The sequence below is a fragment of the Camarhynchus parvulus genome, chromosome 19 (genome assembly GCF_901933205.1).
Source record: "Camarhynchus parvulus chromosome 19, STF_HiC, whole genome shotgun sequence".
NCBI classification, from domain to species: Eukaryota; Metazoa; Chordata; class Aves; order Passeriformes; family Thraupidae; genus Camarhynchus; species Camarhynchus parvulus.
In genome coordinates, this window is record NC_044589.1 from 8561191 (window position 1) to 8580905 (window position 19715).

The following is a 19715-nucleotide window of genomic DNA, read 5'->3' on the forward strand; positions in this document are numbered from 1 at the left end:
GGGGGTGGTCCAGGGGCTCCCCCCCGGTGTCCCCCCGTGTCCCCTCATGTCCCCTCCGGTGGCACCCCCGGTGTCCCCCCGTGTCCCCCTGTGTCCCCCCCGGTGTCCCCCCGGTGTCACCTTGCCCGGCCGCGCCGCCCCGCCCCACGTGACCGCGCGCGCGCGGGCCGGAAGTGACGCCGCGGCCCCTCGGTCGCATGATGTGGCAAAAAAAAAAAGGCCGGGGGAAGGGAGGGAGGGAGTGATGCGTCCCCAAATAGTCCCTTCCGGCGGCGCATCGCAGCCGCCGCTCCCATTGGCGCCGCTCGCCGGGATCCCTCCGCGCGGCCGGCCGGCGGCGGCAGGTGCGGGTATCCTTCCGCGGCGGTATCCTTCCGCCGGCGGGGGCAGCTTCCGCACGGCCCCGCTCCGCCATCGCGGCCCCGCTCCGCCCGCACCGCTGAGCCCGGCCCGGTCCGGAGCGCCCCGCCGCCGCCATGGCCCAGATCCTGCCCATCCGCTTCCAGGAGCATCTCCAGGTGGGCGCGGGGGCGGGCGGGCCGCTGCCTCGCTCCGCCGGGGGAGCCGCCCGGGGACGGAGCCGGGGGAGCCGCGCCGGGCCTGCCCGCGCTGCCTCCGTGAGGGCGGCCGGGCGCGCTCGGCGCTGCTCGCGCCGCCGGTGTCCGGCTCGGGGAGCGCTGCCCGAAGGGCACTCCCGGGAGGGGCCGGGCCGGGCATCCCGCCCTTGCCGGTGCCCGCGGGCCGTGCCCCGGCGGGGTGGGCGAGGCTGGCGCGGTGCCCGGGCGGGCCGGGCAGTGCGGGCCGGGCGCGGGTGGCTCCGGAGCGGCGCCAGCGGGAAATCCCGGCCCGGCCCGGCCCGGCATGGGGGGTGAGGCGGGCAGGTGGCCGAGTTGTGTCCGTGTGCCGCTTGATGTTATTTATTTGAATGGTGTTAAAGCCGCTGTAGTTCTAAGGACAGGGTAAAGCGATCTGCCGGTGTTCCCGCTTGCAATGTCGTTTTGTGGAAGAAAAATCACGTATTGCAGCGAAATGTGGGAGCTGCTGCGGCTGCCTGCAGTGCAGCTATGGCAGTGCAGGTGCCCAGGTGCCAGCTCCGCTGTCCGCTGGCCTCTCCCCAAGGCCAGCTCTGGCTCGCATTGCACCACAACCACACTTCAATAGTTTATTTCCGAGTGATGGCGTTGAATTTCTCTAAGGTGACTTCCTGGAGGCGCTGGGCTGCGGTGCGGGAGTGCGGGGCTCCCTCTCGGAGCAGCGAGTGCTCCCTGCCCGTGGGTGAAGCTGCAGCGCTGGGAGGGGTCTGGATCCAGTTGTGCAATGGGCACTTCCCATCTGACAGGTCTGAAGGGCGAAGGGCTGCGAGCCACGGTGTTACCGAGCTCCGGTTTCACTAACTGAGGAGTGGGGTTTTTTTGAGGAGAATTTGTTTAATAAAAGCTACATTGACACACCTGGTCAAGGTCTTCTGGTGGCATGTGGTGCCAGTGTCTGTGTTTGGTTTGTGCTCAGCTAGCTGGGGCTGTGGTGGGCAAGCACAGTGATGGATTTGCATCATTTACAGTGCCTTCTTTTCCTAACTCAAATGAAAAGCAATTCATTTCTAGGCACCTTGTTGAAAGAACCACTGCAGAATACTTAGTTGAAGGCTACAGCTGTTCATAAACGCTGCTTTGGTGCTTGTTCAGGTGTGTAGCTGAGCACTGAATGGTTTTACTTCAATATCAGTTTAAAAGCAGGCCAGAATTCATAGTTTGGGTGTCCCTGTAGTGAGCAGCACTGACAGGAGAATGTCAGGAATTGGCCAGAGCTTCACCTCCCAGGCAGTGCCTTGTCCTGGTGCTGAGGAGGTTCTGTGCACTCAGGTGAAAGCCATCCCTCTGGGCAGCCCAGCTCTCAATCAGGCATTGTGGCAATGCACCTTTGTGCATTATTTAAGCCCCAAACCTTGCATGTGACCCACTGCCAGGTCTCTAATGACATGAGTACTGTTACATAATGAAACTCATCTGCTTCACACCAGAAGCGCTGGGAGCTTTCAGGCCAGCACTACAGTGGAACAGGACTGCTCTGCCTCCAGACTGATTTATCTGTTTATTTGGGGTTGGATTTGCATTTTTCTCTGCCTGTGCCTATTCAGTGTGGAGCACTGGCTGAACCAGTCTCTTTTACAGCTGCACACAGGAGCTGATCCTTTCTCAGATGGGTGTGCACCCCTCTGAGCCCGGGTGCACGTGGCTCTTGCCTTTGAACTTCCTCCTTTCATTTCATTGAAAAAAAATTCAGAGGAATTTGGATTCTAGGAGTTGCTTTTCTGCTGAAGTTCCTGACGTAAATTTTGGGAGCAGAAACACTGATATTGCAATATTTTTGCTATCCAGGCTCCTCATGGACTCAATAATACAATTTCTTGAACTGTACCTGACCCACATTGTCTAGGAAACTTGTTGTACAGGTGTTGTGCAACATCTGCCAGTTTGTAGTGGTTCTTAATGAAAGATGAGGTACCCAGCTGGAGCCTCAGCCATAAAAAGCAGGTGATGGATTTGAATGAGAAAGTTCTTGCAGGGTATTATTGAAATCAATCAATAAACACAGTGTGATCCTGGTTCTCCACAGATTCATTACTGGAGGTTAAAAAATGGTCAAGTACAAAGCTTGTCCTGGTGTTCAGCTTCAAGGCAGTCCATTAGCTGTTGCTGTTGGCAGCTTGGCTGTGTGATTTGGGAATGAAAAGGTGAAAGCTGCAGAAACCTTGCTCCTGAATGCCTCATCTCCTGGGGGCACAGTGCTTTGTACCCCAAATTGGAGCTAAAGGTGGACTTTGGACAAGTAGGTAACTTGCTGGGGAGGAGGGAGCTTCCTGGGGAGTGTAAAACCAAAAAGTGTTGTCAGGTTGCAGGGTTTGTTTGTCAGAGCTCTGCAATCTCAGCAGCCCCAGGTGTGCAGGCTGCTGTTATCTGTGTGGTGTCTGCTGTACAGCCCTGCCCTGCCACCAAGGAACATCAACAACAGCCTGGGCAAAACTTTCCTTGGGAATTTTCAGGGAGGAACCTGATTGCTGTGCTATCAAAACTCATGTTATAAAACTTTATATAACTGCTGCCTTTTTTTTTCTTTCCTCCCAAAGTGGCTATGAGGAAACAATCCGCTGTGTATGTAGTGGGAGATCAGAGTTCAGTGTGTGGGATGATTGCAAATCTGGTTGCTCCTATCCAGGCTTCAGGGATTCCTGAAATGTGCTTCTCTGTGTGTTTGAGGGTGAAAATAAAACAGCTGCTTACTTTGGTGGGTCAGTGGAGCTTCTCTAAGATGACAAGTTCTTGATGAGTGAGAAGGAGCCAGACTAATTAGCAGGTGATGAACTGTGATTGCCACTTAATTTAACCACACTACCCTGAAATATTGAACTTGGACCAGGCCTGCTGCTGTACTGAGTTAGGGCATTAATAAATATTCTTCTAAATCTAAATATTTTTGTAAGACAATGCAGAGAAAACTGCCAGCTCAGGCTGTGCACTTGATACCAGGACAGAACTGCTTTTTTAACACTAGGAAAAGGGGGTTTGTATCTATTGTTCATTGATGGAGCAAACCTGAATGGCAGCTGTGCTGTTCTGCTGTGGTGGTGCTTGGAATCACAGCTGTGCCAGAGAATAAAACAGGACAGCCAAGGAATCATAGAACAAAATATAAAAATTCAATACTTTGCTTTAAAAATTACAAACAGCAAAATTCTTCCATGTATTGTGCTGACAGTGAGTTTAATGCAGCCTAAACCACTAAATCTCTGCTGTAACAGCATTAGTTGGGAGCAGTTACATCCTCTGTTGATAATACAAGTCAGGAATTAGACGACTGTGGTGCCTAATGCTGTTTTGGTGGGATTCTTGCTCTCTGCTTCTTATTGGATCCAAATTCCTAAAGCCAGTGATTTTGGAGTATTCCTACAGAGGGAAAATATGTAACAGAGAATTGAAGTGAGAGAGATTGTGTGTGTGTCTCAACTAATTGGATAGGAGCAATTAGTTAAGCAGTTTATGAGCTGTTCTGGGCTTGTCCCTCAGCAGGCACTGAGGTGCAGGGCCTTGCTGCCTTGGTGGCTGCGCTGATTTAGTGCTTCCTGATGGGATTGAAGCCTCAGCCCAAGAGGAGGAGTGGGATCAGTGGTTCTGAACTCCAGTTCCAGCAGGTACAGCCTCACTGGGAGAACTGGGGCAGTCCCACAGCACGTCCCTGGCTGCTGAGAGTGGGTGGTGCCTCAGCCTGCTGAGGGTGAGGCAGAAAATAGGAAGGATATAGAAACAGGAGAGCTCTTGAATGTTAGAGAGGGCCCTTATCTGTTGAAAACACGACTTCCTAGGCTGCCACAGGCTGTAACTCTTACCTTGCACTGGTAAATTTGAAGGACTTTGCCATGGGCTGGCTGTGGGACTCTCAGAACTGCAGGGAGTAGCTAAGAGAGCATCACAAACGTTTTTGTGTGACTTGTGTTTGCTCTGCTGAACTTTGGTCTGTGGAATTAAAAGAGCAGCTCAAGTGTCTGCTTTGGTCAATCAAAGCCTAGGAAAACATGGCCTAGGATAGAGCTAAATATGATTCATTGCATACTGAAGTGCTTCTCAAAAAAAAGGGTATTTTCCAGTTTAGTGGCATTTTACAGCTCTGTGATTTCTAGCAGCATGCAGATAAGGAGTCTCTGTGCAGAGGCTGAGCAGCTGCTTGTGGCCACGAGAGCAGTGGTTATATCCTGTTGAGTGTGAGAGCTGAGGTGAAATGTGTGCTCAGCACTTCCGTGCCCTTCCTCGTAGGCAAGGAGAAATTATCTGACAGCTAAGCAGACTGCCACAAGAAAGGGAACATTACAGGAAGGGGTCAACAAAGAGACTCCTGTCAGCACTTTTACCATTCAGTTTGATGTCCCATACATGTGACAACTTCTCTGGCTAAGTTACCAAGAATGCACTTGAATTATCTTCCAGTGAAAAAATAATTCTGGTAATCAGCCGTTGCCTTACAACGTTACAATGACTCACATCTCAGGGCTGCTCAGATAAAAGCCATCACAGAATTCCATGGTTCAGCAGAGCCTGCAAGTGACTGAAGTATCTGATCCTGGGTGAGATGAGTCCTTTGGGGCAGCATCTCTGCTGAACACAAGAGTTGCTGCTGTCCCTGACAATCTGTTTCATGGTTCCACTCTACTGGAGCAGCTCTTTCACAGAACACTTTATTCCTAACAGGAGTCTGGTGTAACTGATCTTTCCAACAAATGGTGGTGTAAAATAACTCCCAACTGTAAATCAGTTGCCCAAGGACAGTTAGCAAGTTCTGCTTTCATATCTGCTTAAAAGCCAAGGAAGTGGGTTTTGTAGTAAAATATAGCAATGTCTGAAATTCCTTTTTTTTTTTTTGTTTATGAATCAGTGAAATGTAGTGGACCTGGTGCAGCATAAAATACTTGGGGGTCTTTCCCTTTGTAATAGAAAATCTGCCATAAACCCCTGTACTCCTTAGTTGTAGTTCAACTCCTGAGTTTGTACATGGAATAGTATTGAAATTTGCCTTCAAGAAATAAAAGCCTTCAAAGAAATATTTGCTGTCATGTTTCCTAACAGTAATCTTCATTTCTGTTTGCTTTGCTTAGCTTTATAAACATGCCTGCCTCACTCACCTGAACTTCAGCCTGTTTGGGCAGGAAAACAACCTGTATTCCAGGGAATGATCTCTGCTCAGGAATTCTGTGTAGCCCAGAAATTCACTGTTGGCTTCACCAGCTGGGCAAGGAAGTGCCACTCCTGGCTGGTGACACTCTTGTGTTACCAAACACAGAGATTGTCTCTGTCAGAGTCCATTTTCTGAGCCTTGAAGCAGATGTGGTTCATACACTTGGTTTGTTGAGATGAAAGATGAAATGTTGGTGCAAGGAGTTTGTGGACTTAGAGACCTTGCAGATGGTTGCACCTCCATCAGAAAACTTCTTAGGAGCTCCCGTGCCAATCTTCTAAATCTTTGCAAGGAAATACCTCACCTTTGCTAACAGGAAATTTTAGAAGTCTCCCATGTCCCACCTGGGTCAGTGGCTCAGACCTGCACTAGCAGATGGCAGTTTGCTGGAGATTAAGGTAAATCTGGCTTGCAATATCCAAGCACCTTTGCTGTGGTGGTTTTGTCTAGACCTCCCTAAGAGGTCCTGCCATCTGCTTGGACTTGCTGCTCTGATTTGTTCTGTTGACGCCCTTTGAGTGTAGTGCTGTGAGTTATTGCCTGCTTGGCCCTCTGCAGCCGCCCCCCTCTACCAAATTAATGAGGAAATTGAGTGCTTGATAAATGATTTGGCACTTGCTAAGCCTGCAGCCCTACTAAAAGGAAATGCCATGTCCCAGTAAGTCACTCCAGCTCTACCAGATCAAACTCCCACATCTCCAACCCTTCCCTCCCTGCAGGGGTGTGATTGGGTTGTGTACAACCCTGCCTAGCTCATGTACAATTGCCAGATCTAGAGGACACTGCTCAAAGTGTGAAAGGGACTTTTGAGCTTGAATCTAAAATCTTCTAGGTGGTTGAAAAACGTGTGGTCAGGTTCTGGGATGCTGGACCTCAAACACTTGCTTAAATCTGAGTAAGAGTTCTGACCTGTCAAGGAGTTAGGGTTTGATTTTTTTTTTTTTTAAATAGCAGTCAAATGCTGTCACCTGAAAGTTTCCTGGCTTTATTGTCAAAATATTCTCTGCATAATCTAGATCATCCATCCAAGTGACTTCTGTGAGGCTTGCTCTGTTAACTTGCTGTGCCATGGCTCAGATGTTACTTGTTCCTCGCATGTGCTGTTGCAGAGCCTGGGCAAAGGGGAAGTGGAGTAAAACTCTCTTTATCAGGAGCTGCAAACAGGCAGGAGCAGAGTAGCTGGGGCATGGCCTCCCTGGAGCTGGTTCAGAGCACAGCTGATAAGAGCTGAGAGCTCCAAACCAGCACAATCAGCCTAAAATGGCTTTGAAGGTCTCGCCCTTCTTGGGGCATCTTGGGCTTGAAGGTCTTCCAGAAAGAAAAATATCAGAATATTAGAGCTGATAGTTCTCCTAATAGAAGAAAACTGGAGTTCTTAAGGTGTGGACAAGCTGGATATCTGTGTGATAGGACCATGACTGCATTTTCACTCTTAAAGTTTGTTTCCATACTGACATCCTCCTCATACAGTGGCTTTGCAAAGTGCTGTTAACAAAAGTGTTTTGTTGCAAGCTGTATAAGAAATGTGGGTACTGAAATGCTATGGGGAGCAGGCTGTGGCTCAGGGAAGGAAGTGGTTTATTGATAACTTCTGTGTCAAACAGGGCCATTGGTGATTTCAGTAGTGCCCAGCTCTGCCTCCTGCTGCGAGACAGGCCTGGGCTAATTGCTAGACAGGCAGCTTTATTTAGCTGCACAGGGATAAAGATAAAGCTCAGACACCTCACGTGTGATGTTAAGCTTGCAATAGTGATAGCTGCCAAAGCCAGTGGATGAGCTCAGGGAGGAGAGCTGGTGAGAGTGAGGGCTGAAGCTGCAAGTCCAGTATGGGAGTTCAGTGTGCTTCAAGCCATGTGAGGGAGCTCAAAGATTGAGTTCTTAATGGTTGAGTTGTAAATGGACCTTGAAGACAAGATACCAAGTGCTTGAATGCTTCTCCAGGAAGCCTGCTGGGCTTAACTGAAATTGTGCAACACTCTGTGTTGTGCAGGTTTGGGGTAGCATTGCTGTTTTGTCACCAAAAAAAGCAAAGTCCGATATTTCCTGTGACATTCCCAAAAGCTGCTTGTGCCTATACCAAGGTAATAATGTTAAACCTTTTTTTTCTCTTCCAGCTCCAAAATCTGGGCATCAACCCAGCAAACATTGGGTTCAGCACTCTGACAATGGAGTCTGACAAATTCATCTGCATCAGAGAGAAAGTAGGAGAACAGGCTCAAGTGGTGATCATTGACATGAATGACCCCAGCAACCCCATCCGGAGGCCAATTTCAGCTGACAGTGCTATCATGAACCCTGCCAGTAAAGTCATTGCACTGAAAGGTATGAATGAATTCCTGCTAAAGGGCTGCTTGAAGTGGATGGAGAGCTTGCTGTAGAACTAGTTTATGAGGAACTGAGCTCTCCCAGGTAATTTATGTGGGAGGATCCTGCAGCAGTTTTCCACAGTTTAATGGGAGCTTAAGTTGAATGCATTTTCAGTTCTTCTGGAGGCAGCTGGGCAGGGAGCTTCAGCTGAGGCTTCCTGCTCTTCTGCTGCTCATTCGGATGAGTTTTTTCCTTCAGTCCAAATGCTGCAGCTTCTGAGCAGGGAGAGCTGGAACCAAGTGTGGGCTTTAAGGAATCATGTTAGAGGGAAGTGAGACCTGATCTAAGAGTATAACTCTTAGATCAACCAAACCTTTCCTTAGAGACAGGAAAACTAAGTCTGGGAAGGGGGGGACAGATATTCCTGAAGGCCTTGGCTTGGCCTTGCTGAAAGAGGCCAGTGCATGTTTATTATATCAGCCAGTGATAAGAGGAGTAAAACTATGCAGGGAAGACTTGTGTGGTGAAGGAAGTACAAGGTCAGCCAGCTTGGTATCTCTGATGTTACAGAGAGCAAGCATTCCTCTGGAGTCTCCAGAAATGTCCCTCTCTTCCCCTCAGAGGCCCAAAAAGCTTAAAGTGCAGTCACTCTAGAAATGCATGTATTGCTAATGGAAAGATTTGTATGTATCCAATGTTACCTAACTTTGACTTTAATACTGTGCTACTGTTTTGTCACAACTTTAATGCTTTCTTGTGTGTGCAGATGGTGAGTTACTTCAATTGACTGTACCTAGTACCTGTTGTGTCTTACGACAAGAAAAAGCAGAATAAAATGGCTCAGATTTATTGTGCACATGGCTGAACAGTGGTGTTTAAGCAACTGAAGGCCTAAAACTCTAAGGTTTTTCATCCCTCCCAAGCAAGGGAGACCCTAAGATTTCCAAAATTAATCTACTCAAGAACCCAAAGTGTACTTAAATCACTGGGATCTTGATACTGAGCTTTTTATGAACAGGACTGACCCCTTTGACTCAAGTCTAGATTTTGCCTTGTAATATACCTTGCCTAGCATGTAGGAATGTGTTACCTGAATGTCCTCTCTCTTGACCCTAAAGTTCCAGCTGCACTAGATGTGGAAACAAACTGCTGCCTGTAGCCAGAGTAACTCTGTAGTAGAGAGATTTCTCCAAGTTCTGGAGAAACTCCTCACTCAGCATCTTGCATCAATTGCTGAGCTAATGGCTTTGAGCTAAATCAGTCCTTGGTGAGTGCAGGCACTTGCCTCTGTGGCACTGTGACTTCCTCAAGCTGGGCTGCAGTTACTAACTGTAGCAGATATTCTGGCCTGCATCCAGATCCAGTTTCATGGGATCTTTTCTATTCCTCCTGGGCTACACTATTGTGTGCTTAAATAATTGTCTCCCATAAGTAGTAGAACTGGTCAGAACTTTTCTTATCTTCTCAACAGGAAGAAATAATTTCTTAGGCCACTGTGTTATACAGACTGGTAGATTTGACTGCAGGTGGCTGTTCAGGATGTTTGTATGCACCATTCTATGTGATTTGGAGAAGTTTTCCTCTTGCCTTCTAGAGCTTGTGTTGGTCCCTAGATTCCTTCCCCTGCACAGTTCCTGTCAGTCTGGTTTGCAGTCAGTAGCTGTCTATCCCATTAGTGCAACCCCAAGGTTTTGGTTAATTAGCCTGAATTACAAAAGCCCTCTGCCAACCTGACTGTTCCATGTTGTGCCCTTTTAATACTTAAAACAGATGTGGACATAGCTTTTAATGCCCCTGACAGCTTCCCTCAGAGCTCCAAGGAGCCTCAGCATGACTGTGACCTGGTTTTGATGTATGTGAAGTATCATCCAACCCATTTGTGTGGCTGAAGCTTTTGTCTCCTACCAACCCATTCTCCACATCTGTTTGATTGCTCAGTAGTGGCAAATCAGTAAAACCAGCCCCAGGAGTGTGGTCTGGTTCCAAGTGGAAGCTGATCCCTGAAGGTCTGCCAGTGTAGAACAGCTTTTTCTTGAAGGAAGTCCCCAGGGTTTGATGTCCTAGTGCAGCTCTTCTGCTCTGTCCCGTGCCTAACAACTCTGTGTCTTCTAGCTGGGAAAACGCTGCAAATCTTTAACATTGAGATGAAGAGCAAGATGAAGGCTCACACCATGACAGATGATGTCACCTTCTGGAAGTGGATCTCTCTGAACACCGTTGCCCTCGTGACGGATAATGCCGTTTACCACTGGAGCATGGAGGGCGAGTCCCAGCCCGTGAAGATGTTTGATCGCCACTCCAGCCTTGCTGGCTGCCAGATCATCAACTACAGAACTGATGCCAAGCAGAAATGGCTCTTGCTGACTGGAATATCTGCACAGGTACTTTACCTCCAGGAAGGTGTGGAAACCCCAGAGCTTGTCTTGTTGTCTCCTTCTACAGGAACCGGACTGATGTGTTTGTTTTATTAAACTTAAATGCTTGTCTCAATAGTCAAATAAGAAACTTAAGTGTAACTGAAAGTCTCATATTACTATAATTGGATTTGTAATGATATAAACACTAGTGCAAGGTCGAGTCTGAAGTGATGCTGTTGTAAGAGGAAACTTTAAATGGCAGCATATTGACCAATATTGAATGGAATTACTGTCACAGTGCCTGTTTTTCCTGACACTTGTTCTTTTTTGTGTAGCAAAACCGTGTAGTGGGGGCAATGCAGCTGTACTCTGTGGACAGAAAAGTGTCCCAGCCCATCGAGGGACATGCAGCCAGCTTTGCACAGTTCAAGATGGAAGGGAATGCTGAAGAATCCACTCTCTTCTGTTTTGCAGTAAGAGGGCAAGCTGGGGGTAAGGTAAGGCTTGGTTCTAAATCTATTGTAATCTTTAGTGACTCACCCTGGTTCTCTGCTTCCAGGAGAACAAGTGGTTTAATGCAAAAAGTTGCATTTAAAGGAAGAAAGTGAAGGACTGTGTCAGTCTGGATATGACATGTGGTGCATGCAGAGCTTGGACTACCTGGTGTAGCAAGAATCTGTGAGTGGAGAAGTTAAGTGGCATGTCATGACCAGCCCAATTAGCTGCTTGAAACATGTGACTCTCAGCTTCACAGGCTAAGCTTGAGGGAAAAGCTCTGGTAATCTTTCTTTGATGCTGATCCCTGGTATCAGACTCAACTAATTTCCAAATTATTGGATGAAAATTTAAAAAAAAAAAAAGTGAAGCAGTAGTGTAGCAAGGCTAAATAGTGATCCCATGTGAATGCTGGAATTATGTGAGTTACAGCAAAACCAGAGCTAGATTCAGAGAAACATCTTCAGAACTGTCTCTGTAGAATGTGAACGAAGTTAAAAGAGTGCATCTAAAGAAACCTAACTGAATCCTGAAACTTCCAAGTAATTAGGGGTAACTAAAGATCATATTTAACCATTTCCTTCACCTCTGGCATATTAACACCAGGTTTCACCTTTAGCCAGTGAAAATATTTAGGAAGATTAACTTAGTTTGTCTTTGCATAAACTTGGGATTAAGACTGAGCAGCAAGAGAACTGCTGTAATTTCATTGTTGAATCTGTTGTTAAATAAATCAGATGCAAGAATTAATCTTATCTCTTGCACAGCTGCATATCATTGAGGTTGGCACACCACCCACTGGGAATCAGCCCTTTCCAAAGAAAGCTGTGGATGTCTTCTTTCCTCCTGAAGCACAGAGTGACTTTCCTGTTGCTATGCAGGTATGACAGCTGCAGAAGGTCTGCAGCTTCTCTTGGTGGATGTGACAGGAGCAGGGAGGGCACTGGGAGCCAGCTGCTTAGTGTGGACCTAAACTGGTGTGACTGGTGTGGCTGCTGCTCCTGCTTCAGTAGTGGTAAAGTAAAGGAGGAGACAAGCAGCATTCAAAAGCAGCATGTTCTTATTTATAGAAGAAATATCCATATGTTTTAACTGCTTTTCAAGCTCTTCAAACGTCATTCTGCTGTGATAGTACTCAAGTAAAAATAAAACGGCACTTCTGGCTGTCCTGAAATGGCCCAGCTGTTTCAAAAGCACCAACTCATTTATCCAGTGCCAAATTTGAGTAATCTATTTCTGTTTTGCAGATCAGTGACAAGCACGATGTGGTGTTCCTCATAACAAAGTATGGCTACATCCACTTGTATGACCTGGAAACTGGCACCTGTATCTACATGAACAGGATCAGTGGAGAGACCATTTTTGTTACTGCACAGCACGAAGCAACAGCTGGAATTATTGGAGTCAACAGAAAGGGACAGGTAAGGAAACCTGGCCTGGAAGCCACTTCTTTAACTGATCCCACTAGCTCTTCATGATGCACTGCAGGGTTCATATCTATGAATAAAAATTTAGTTTCCAGAAATGTTAACTTTGAACTCTGCTCAGAGCATGTGAGGTCTGACAGTGTTGTGTGCCCCAAAATAAATTTGCTGTTCTATCTCCATACTTAACTACTTTATGGACAAGTTAGTAACATTGTATAGCCATGCCTTTAGCCCACATTGATTTTGGGTGGTGTTGCTTGTTGAGCATGGGGAATATAGAGCAGACTTGTTCCTGGTATCCTCTAGGATTGATTACCTAAGACATTGAGTTTTAGAAAGATCCCTATATCCCTGAAAGATCCATTGTATTCCTGTGTTTCTGCCTCTGCAGATACCTCAATTAAACTGTTAATTGCCTGCTTTGATGCAGACAATGGATGACATTGGTTCTTTTTAACCAGAGGTCTCTCTAATAAAATGACAAGTATGAATTATCAAGGGATGAGAAACTTTCCATGAATACCCTAACTTTCCCCATAGGAATTAGCTTAGCCTTTGGCTCACTTTTGATACTTGGGCTAACTGGAGGTTTCCCTGGTGGTTTCTCCAGGTGCTCTCAGTGTGTGTGGAAGAGGAGAACATCATTCCCTACATCACAAACGTGCTGCAGAATCCTGACCTGGCTTTACGGATGGCTGTCCGCAACAACCTGGCGGGGGCTGAGGAGCTCTTTGCCAGGAAATTCAATGCACTCTTTGCACAAGGGAACTATTCAGAGGCAGCAAAAGTGGCAGCTAATGCCCCAAAGGTAAAGTGTTCAAAACAGCACTGAACTCTACTGGCTTCAGCTTCTTGCTTCAGGAAAGCTCAGTGAATTTTTCTAGTGGCAAGTACACAATCTTGTTACTGCTCTTGTCCCAAGGTAGTTTGGTTCACTGATATCTTGGGTGATGACACTGACTGCAGGCTGGATGATCTTAGAGTTTGTAAAGCCCACAGAGGAAGGGAAGAATAAATGATAAAGTAATGGCTATGATTCATAATGTTCCTGGTACTCACCTTTACTTCTCCAGTGATGCAAAAAAGTGTCTGTGAAAAGACAACCTCTAGTTGAGGCTGCACCTGGAAACAGGATAAAAAAACCCAGGCTAAGACTAAATTCATATGAGAGGAACTTGCTTGCAAGGCCAAGCATGTCCTAATTCTGAACTTAAATCTGCATTGCTACTGAAATAAAGTAATGGGTTATTATAGCACATTTTCTGTCAAAGCATCTCAATGTCTGAGCTGGTGTTCAGCCATATTGCCTCTGACATTCTGGGCTGGCAAAACACAGAAATGCTTGTGACAGCTACAGTGACATTACCTCCAGCTTCCTGGAGAAACTCTTGCCAAGCCACAACAGCAGAAAAGAAAATTGAAGTGGATCTCTCTCTCTCTGTCTGGCAGGGAATCCTGCGTACTCCAGACACCATACGCCGGTTCCAGAGTGTTCCAGCTCAGCCAGGGCAGACTTCCCCTCTCCTGCAGTATTTTGGCATTCTGCTGGACCAAGGGCAGCTGAACAAGTATGAGTCACTGGAGCTCTGCAGACCAGTGCTCCAGCAGGGCCGCAAGCAGCTCCTGGAAAAATGGTTAAAAGAAGATAAGGTGAGTTTGGGGTTGATACTTTCAGAGCTGTGGGGGGAAGGAACAGCACTGCCTGACGGCCTCCCCCCTTCCCAAGAAAATTCATCTGGGAGCTCAGCAGTGACAGCAAATAGCTGAGCAATAGGTGCTCACTCTACCTGTCACTATGACTCAAACTACTGCAAGAGAATTGATCAAATTCTCACTCATTCTGCATTTAAAATCACAGCAGGATGTGCAGAGCCTGGAAAGCTCTGAGCTGCTGCTGGGCTTTGCCAAACCAGTCCTTTGGATACTGACTGCAAGTGCTGTGAGCTGTGGTTGCAGCTGTGTAATTAATTGGAGAAACCTGCTGGTACAATGTGTCACCCAGTTCTGGCTCTGAAAATTCATTGGACTGCTGTAGAGCATGAGGAGCTGAGCCTACTAGAGCCCAGCTGGGAGAGTCAGCTCAGGCTGTCAAGCTGGGCCTTAATTTTTTAAAGTCCAAAAGGAAGGGAAATGAGGAAGAGGGTGGTAGTGCATCTCAGCATGGCACTGTCAGGGTGGGCTGACTGCATTTCTGTTTCTGAGCAGCTGGAGTGCTCGGAGGAGCTGGGAGACCTTGTGAAATCTGTGGATCCCACACTAGCACTTAGTGTCTATCTGAGAGCCAACGTTCCAAACAAGGTCATCCAGTGTTTTGCTGAAACAGGACAAGTCCAGAAGATTGTTTTGTATGCTAAGAAGGTGAGAGAAAATTTAATTGCTCTATCTATCCTGTATTTAATAATAACTAGTGCATGTTCCAAAGTAGCTAGAAGTAACTGTGGGGAATCTGAGAGCCTGAATAGTATTTACTTTTGCCCCAAGTGTTTTGTGAATAGTTCCTGTTAGATTTCATACATGGGTCTTTCCCTACTTCCCCATGTAGCCTTTTCCAAAAGAGGAAATCCTGGCTGGGTTGTGTAATCTCCTGACAGTAGCTTTGACTGAGCTCTGTATTTAACAAGGTGTGTGCTCTTGCTGAGTTCTCACTTTCCATCATCTTCTCAGGTTGGTTATACTCCAGACTGGATTTTTTTGCTGAGGAATGTAATGAGAATCAGCCCTGATCAAGGACAGCAGTTTGCACAAATGCTCGTTCAAGATGAAGAGCCTCTTGCAGATATAACACAGGTAAATAACTTTATTGCTGTGAAATGTTGACTTCAAAGCATTAAATTGATCAGAGGAGCCCTGCTCAAACCATCAGAGCAATGAGTTTGGATTTAGCTTTGGAAGCTGCATTGATGCTTAAATATACTTCCAGTTCTTAATCAAAAACCTAAATTTCTTTCCTTTTTTTTTTTTTTTTTTCAGATTGTGGATGTCTTTATGGAATATAATTTAATCCAGCAATGTACAGCCTTTCTGCTGGATGCACTGAAGAATAATCGTCCCTCAGAAGGTCCCCTGCAAACACGTTTACTTGAGATGAACCTCATGCACGCCCCTCAGGTACCTGCTCAGGCCTCCTGGAGCTGGACATGGCAAACACTGCTGGGGGTGCTCAGGAACTGAGTGAAAATGTTCCCTGTTCCTTCTAGGTTGCAGATGCCATCCTGGGAAACCAAATGTTTACTCACTATGACCGGGCTCACATAGCTCAGCTGTGTGAGAAGGCTGGTTTGCTGCAGAGAGCACTCGAGCACTTCACAGACCTCTACGACATCAAGCGTGCGGTGGTTCACACTCACCTCCTCAACCCTGAGGTAAGGCATCAAACACCCTGCACCTGCAAATCCAGCCTGTAATTACTGCTCTTCTGCTCAGGTCTAAAATGCCTTGTGTGTCTTTGCAGTGGTTAGTGAATTATTTTGGGTCCTTATCAGTAGAAGACTCTCTGGAATGTCTGCGTGCGATGCTGTCTGCTAACATCCGTCAGAACCTGCAGATCTGTGTCCAGGTGGCTTCCAAATACCATGAACAGCTGTCAACACAGTCACTCATTGAGCTCTTTGAGTCCTTCAAGAGCTTTGAAGGTAACTGTGTACTTCTGCAAGAGGAGCTGGTGCTCACCTCGTTACAGATGTCTGTGTGCTGAAATCTAGAAAGCCATAATGAGCTCAAGTAGTTAGACCTCAAACTGTGTTGAAACAGATCTGAACCTTCAAGTTTCCCTCTTTAGGGTGGATACCACTATTCAGTTGCATAATTGGTTTTTCTGAAATCCTGGAAGATGTTTGGAGCTGTAGAAAAACCTAGAATGCTGGCCTTTTGCCTTTGTCCAAAATGGGTGCCTTAAATTTCTGTAGCCTTTGGGATTTGTATTTTTAAATGAGACCAGCAAATAATGTGTTGACTGTTTCTCTCCAGGTTTGTTTTATTTCCTGGGCTCCATTGTAAACTTCAGCCAGGATCCAGATGTGCACTTCAAGTACATTCAAGCTGCATGCAAGACAGGACAAATTAAAGAAGTGGAAAGAATCTGCAGGGAAAGTAACTGCTATGATCCAGAACGTGTTAAAAACTTCCTCAAGGTAATGTTTGGGTAACACTGGACTGTCTGGGGCTGTTGGGGGTTCTGATGAAACATGTGAAATGAGGCAGCTCTGTGAAAATAGATGAATTGTAACCTTTGCACTTAAGGATCCAAGTGTCCTCAAACCAGAGGTATCTGCCATGTTGACAGTACCTCCTAATGAAGTCTGAGCCTGGAATATTGTCTAAAAAATGAGAATGTCAGGTCACTTCCTCACTGTTCTTGCTAAGGTTAATCTGGCTTGAACTCTTAACCTGTAGTAAATGTACCAGCTTACCAAGAACTTGTTAAAAATGTCTGCTATAAAATAGGAAACAGTTTGCTTAACTTGAGAACACCCATAGTGCCAAATGAGTTGATAACTTAATGCTTATTTATAGTGTAATCAACTCCAACTGAGCAACTACAGAAGCAACAGATGAAAAGAGTCAGTTAATTCCATAAATGCTTTCAGGTTCAGGGCTGATCTTACTCCTACACACTGAAATTTCAGCCAGATGAGCCATGGTTTAGCTCTGCTGGGAGAGGCCAGTCAGTGGGAATATATCCTGACTGATCCAGAGCATTGCTGGAGAGTAGGGAAAGATGGTGTGCTCAAAGTTCAGATTCTGTAGTCTTAGTACTGAGCTTATTGACAAACACAACACTCTGAGAAATACCTGAGGAACTATGTGGGAGGGGAAAACTTTATCTGGGAACATTTCCTGCCTTCATGTTTGTTGGTTACATAGCATAGTCTTAGATTTTGCTGATCATATCTGAAGATGGCAAAACTCTTCCCAAGAGAATTCTCTAAAACTAACCTGGTGTCACCGAGGTGTAAGGTATGTCATTTGATCAAGCCACCTAAGATATGTTATCAAGCTGTCAAATTCCTGATGAAAGTTATTGTTTTTTGTGCTGTTCCATGTCTGGAATGTGCAGGACATGTACCAGGTAAATCTCCCAGTACAGGCCTCCCTGTGTAAAGTCCTTAAGTGTAATTTATATGTAGGATTATATTCTGGGATGTGCATGTTGGAATAAGTGATCTGAAATATGCATCCGGAATACTGTCTGCCACATAGACTAAGCTTCTGTACTGTAACCATTGTAACCTTATGCTGAAAGTTGGAATGCTTTTAGATAATTAATCTGGTAAGCAGTTTAAGTAGTACTGCTATAGAGCTTAATTCTTACTGTTCTCTAAATCCATAGTTAGGAGGTAGCACATGACACATGGCACTCAAAGTTAATTCTGTATCTAAGTTTTACATTATGAACCACAACTTAATCTAGTCTTGGTTAAATTTCTTTTGAAATCCCAGAGTGCTAATCCTGCACACCAAACACCAGTGGCAACTAAAAATATTCTCTATAGCCTAGGCTTGTAATAGTTGTATTGTGTTGTAAAACTCTGTAGAGTCTGCCATGCAAAGGAGCAGGGTTAAACTCCAAAAAGCTTCTTGCTCCTCACGCCCTGCAGTGGGTGTGAGTCCTCCCACTTTACATATTGCAAACAATTAGCTGAACAACAAGCTGTCATTATTTGGTTGACTGTTGAGATTGGCTTTCCAAATTCAGCTGCTTTGACAGTTTAAGTGACTGTATTATTTGTCTGCTTAAGTCCAAGAGCAAAACCAAATTACTAAAGCTCTTCTCTTTCTAGGAAGCTAAACTCACTGACCAGCTGCCTCTCATCATTGTGTGCGACCGCTTTGACTTTGTCCACGACTTGGTGCTGTATTTGTATAGAAATAATCTCCAGAAATATATTGAGATTTATGTACAGAAGGTAGGTGACAACTTGCCCCTTGGCTTCAGTGAGTCAAATTGATCAGTTTTTACAGTATCATATCCAACTACAGGCATCATGTTTAAGTATTCTGCAAACAGATTTGTACCGGAGACTGACATTTAAGTGATTATTAGTGGCCTCCAGTAAATTAGCCCTGATGTGAGTCAGATCTCATCCTTCAGTCAGGTTAAGCAGTAACTCCCATTCATGTGCTACTTGAAGGGGGAAGACTTGCTAGAATAACTTTGGAGTTCTTGGGGTGATTTTAAGTCTCAACATTTTGGAGGGGGGAGGAGGGGAAGTTTTCCTTTTACCTTCCTGCAGGGACAAAGTGGATTGCTCAGGAGCTCTTCCTGTGGGAGCTAAGTGAGCTACTGGGCTGGGGTGGGAACACCTGCTGACTGAAGAATTGACTTTTAAGCTTGTTCAGAACCTCAGAGGTTGGGAGTAAAGGTGGGAAGATGGGGTCAGTCTTAACAAGTAGAGTTCTGGGGATAAGTATTGCCTGCCCTTGCTCCCTGACAGCATCCTGACCTCTTTAAATGCTCCTGTGCAGGTGAATCCCAGCCGTCTGCCTGTTGTTATTGGGGGACTGCTTGATGTGGATTGCTCTGAAGATGTGATCAAGAACCTCATCCTTGTAGTGAGAGGTCAATTTTCAACTGATGAACTTGTTGCAGAGGTTGAGAAAAGAAACAGGTATTAAAATTCTACAAGTCTCTTACCAATTCCAGTCTGGCAGTGCTTGCTGCTCATCCATCAGTGCATGTCACACAACTAAAGCTGATACTGACACAAGCAGAAGCTGCCATTGGATGAGAACCAGCTCTGATTCTTGCCTGATGTGGGGATCTCTCCAGATAACTTTGGTGTGTTTTCTTCATAATGTCAGAAGGTTACACCATTATAATAATGAATCAAAATGTAGCTTAAAACAGAGCTCTATGACTCTGGTTTAGTTCCTGACTATCCTACACCAAGATTGGCTTCCAGAGTGTAGAAATCATACAACTGGATATTTACTTACTCAACCTCTAACATGAAAATCAATTCCTTCTAGGCTGAAGCTGCTTCTGCCCTGGCTGGAAGCAAGAATTCATGAGGGCTGTGAGGAGCCTGCCACTCACAATGCACTGGCCAAGATATACATTGACAGCAACAACAACCCAGAGAGATTCCTGCGTGAGAATCCCTACTATGACAGCCGTGTTGTTGGCAAGTACTGTGAGAAGAGGGACCCTCATCTGGCCTGCGTGGCGTACGAGCGTGGACAGTGTGACCTGGAGCTGATTAATGTATGTATGCCAGGCTGCTGCCTCGTGATTGACTGCTAACATCAGTGTCATGGGCTGCATAGAAAGATTTAGGACAAAAGCATGTATTTCTTAAAATGTATTAAGGTGGGAAGTGCATGCTTGTAACACACAAGAGGTGGCTGTTTAACCTCCCTCTGCAGCTTAATGAGAAATGAGAAACTCTCCTGCCCATCCTAAAAC

The 19715-nt window shown here is 46.0% G+C and overlaps 1 protein-coding gene across 2 annotated transcripts in view; it reads left to right on the forward strand.

The window, feature by feature from the left end:
- Nucleotides 1-351: 351 nt before the first annotated feature.
- CLTC (clathrin heavy chain) overlaps nucleotides 352-19715 on the forward strand; it is a 30012-nt gene continuing 10648 nt past the window's right edge. For both annotated transcript variants that reach the window (XM_030962425.1, XM_030962426.1), the window contains exons 1-17: nucleotides 352-518; nucleotides 7839-8046; nucleotides 10144-10412; nucleotides 10724-10885; nucleotides 11651-11764; nucleotides 12131-12304; nucleotides 12921-13118; nucleotides 13760-13960; nucleotides 14516-14668; nucleotides 14975-15097; nucleotides 15281-15418; nucleotides 15508-15672; nucleotides 15762-15942; nucleotides 16277-16440; nucleotides 18091-18216; nucleotides 18776-18918; nucleotides 19280-19514. In XM_030962425.1, coding sequence (XP_030818285.1) covers nucleotides 477-518; nucleotides 7839-8046; nucleotides 10144-10412; nucleotides 10724-10885; nucleotides 11651-11764; nucleotides 12131-12304; nucleotides 12921-13118; nucleotides 13760-13960; nucleotides 14516-14668; nucleotides 14975-15097; nucleotides 15281-15418; nucleotides 15508-15672; nucleotides 15762-15942; nucleotides 16277-16440; nucleotides 18091-18216; nucleotides 18776-18918; nucleotides 19280-19514 — 2796 coding nt within the window. In that variant the 5' untranslated portion in view covers nucleotides 352-476. The remainder of the gene's footprint in view (nucleotides 519-7838; nucleotides 8047-10143; nucleotides 10413-10723; nucleotides 10886-11650; nucleotides 11765-12130; nucleotides 12305-12920; nucleotides 13119-13759; nucleotides 13961-14515; nucleotides 14669-14974; nucleotides 15098-15280; nucleotides 15419-15507; nucleotides 15673-15761; nucleotides 15943-16276; nucleotides 16441-18090; nucleotides 18217-18775; nucleotides 18919-19279; nucleotides 19515-19715) is intronic.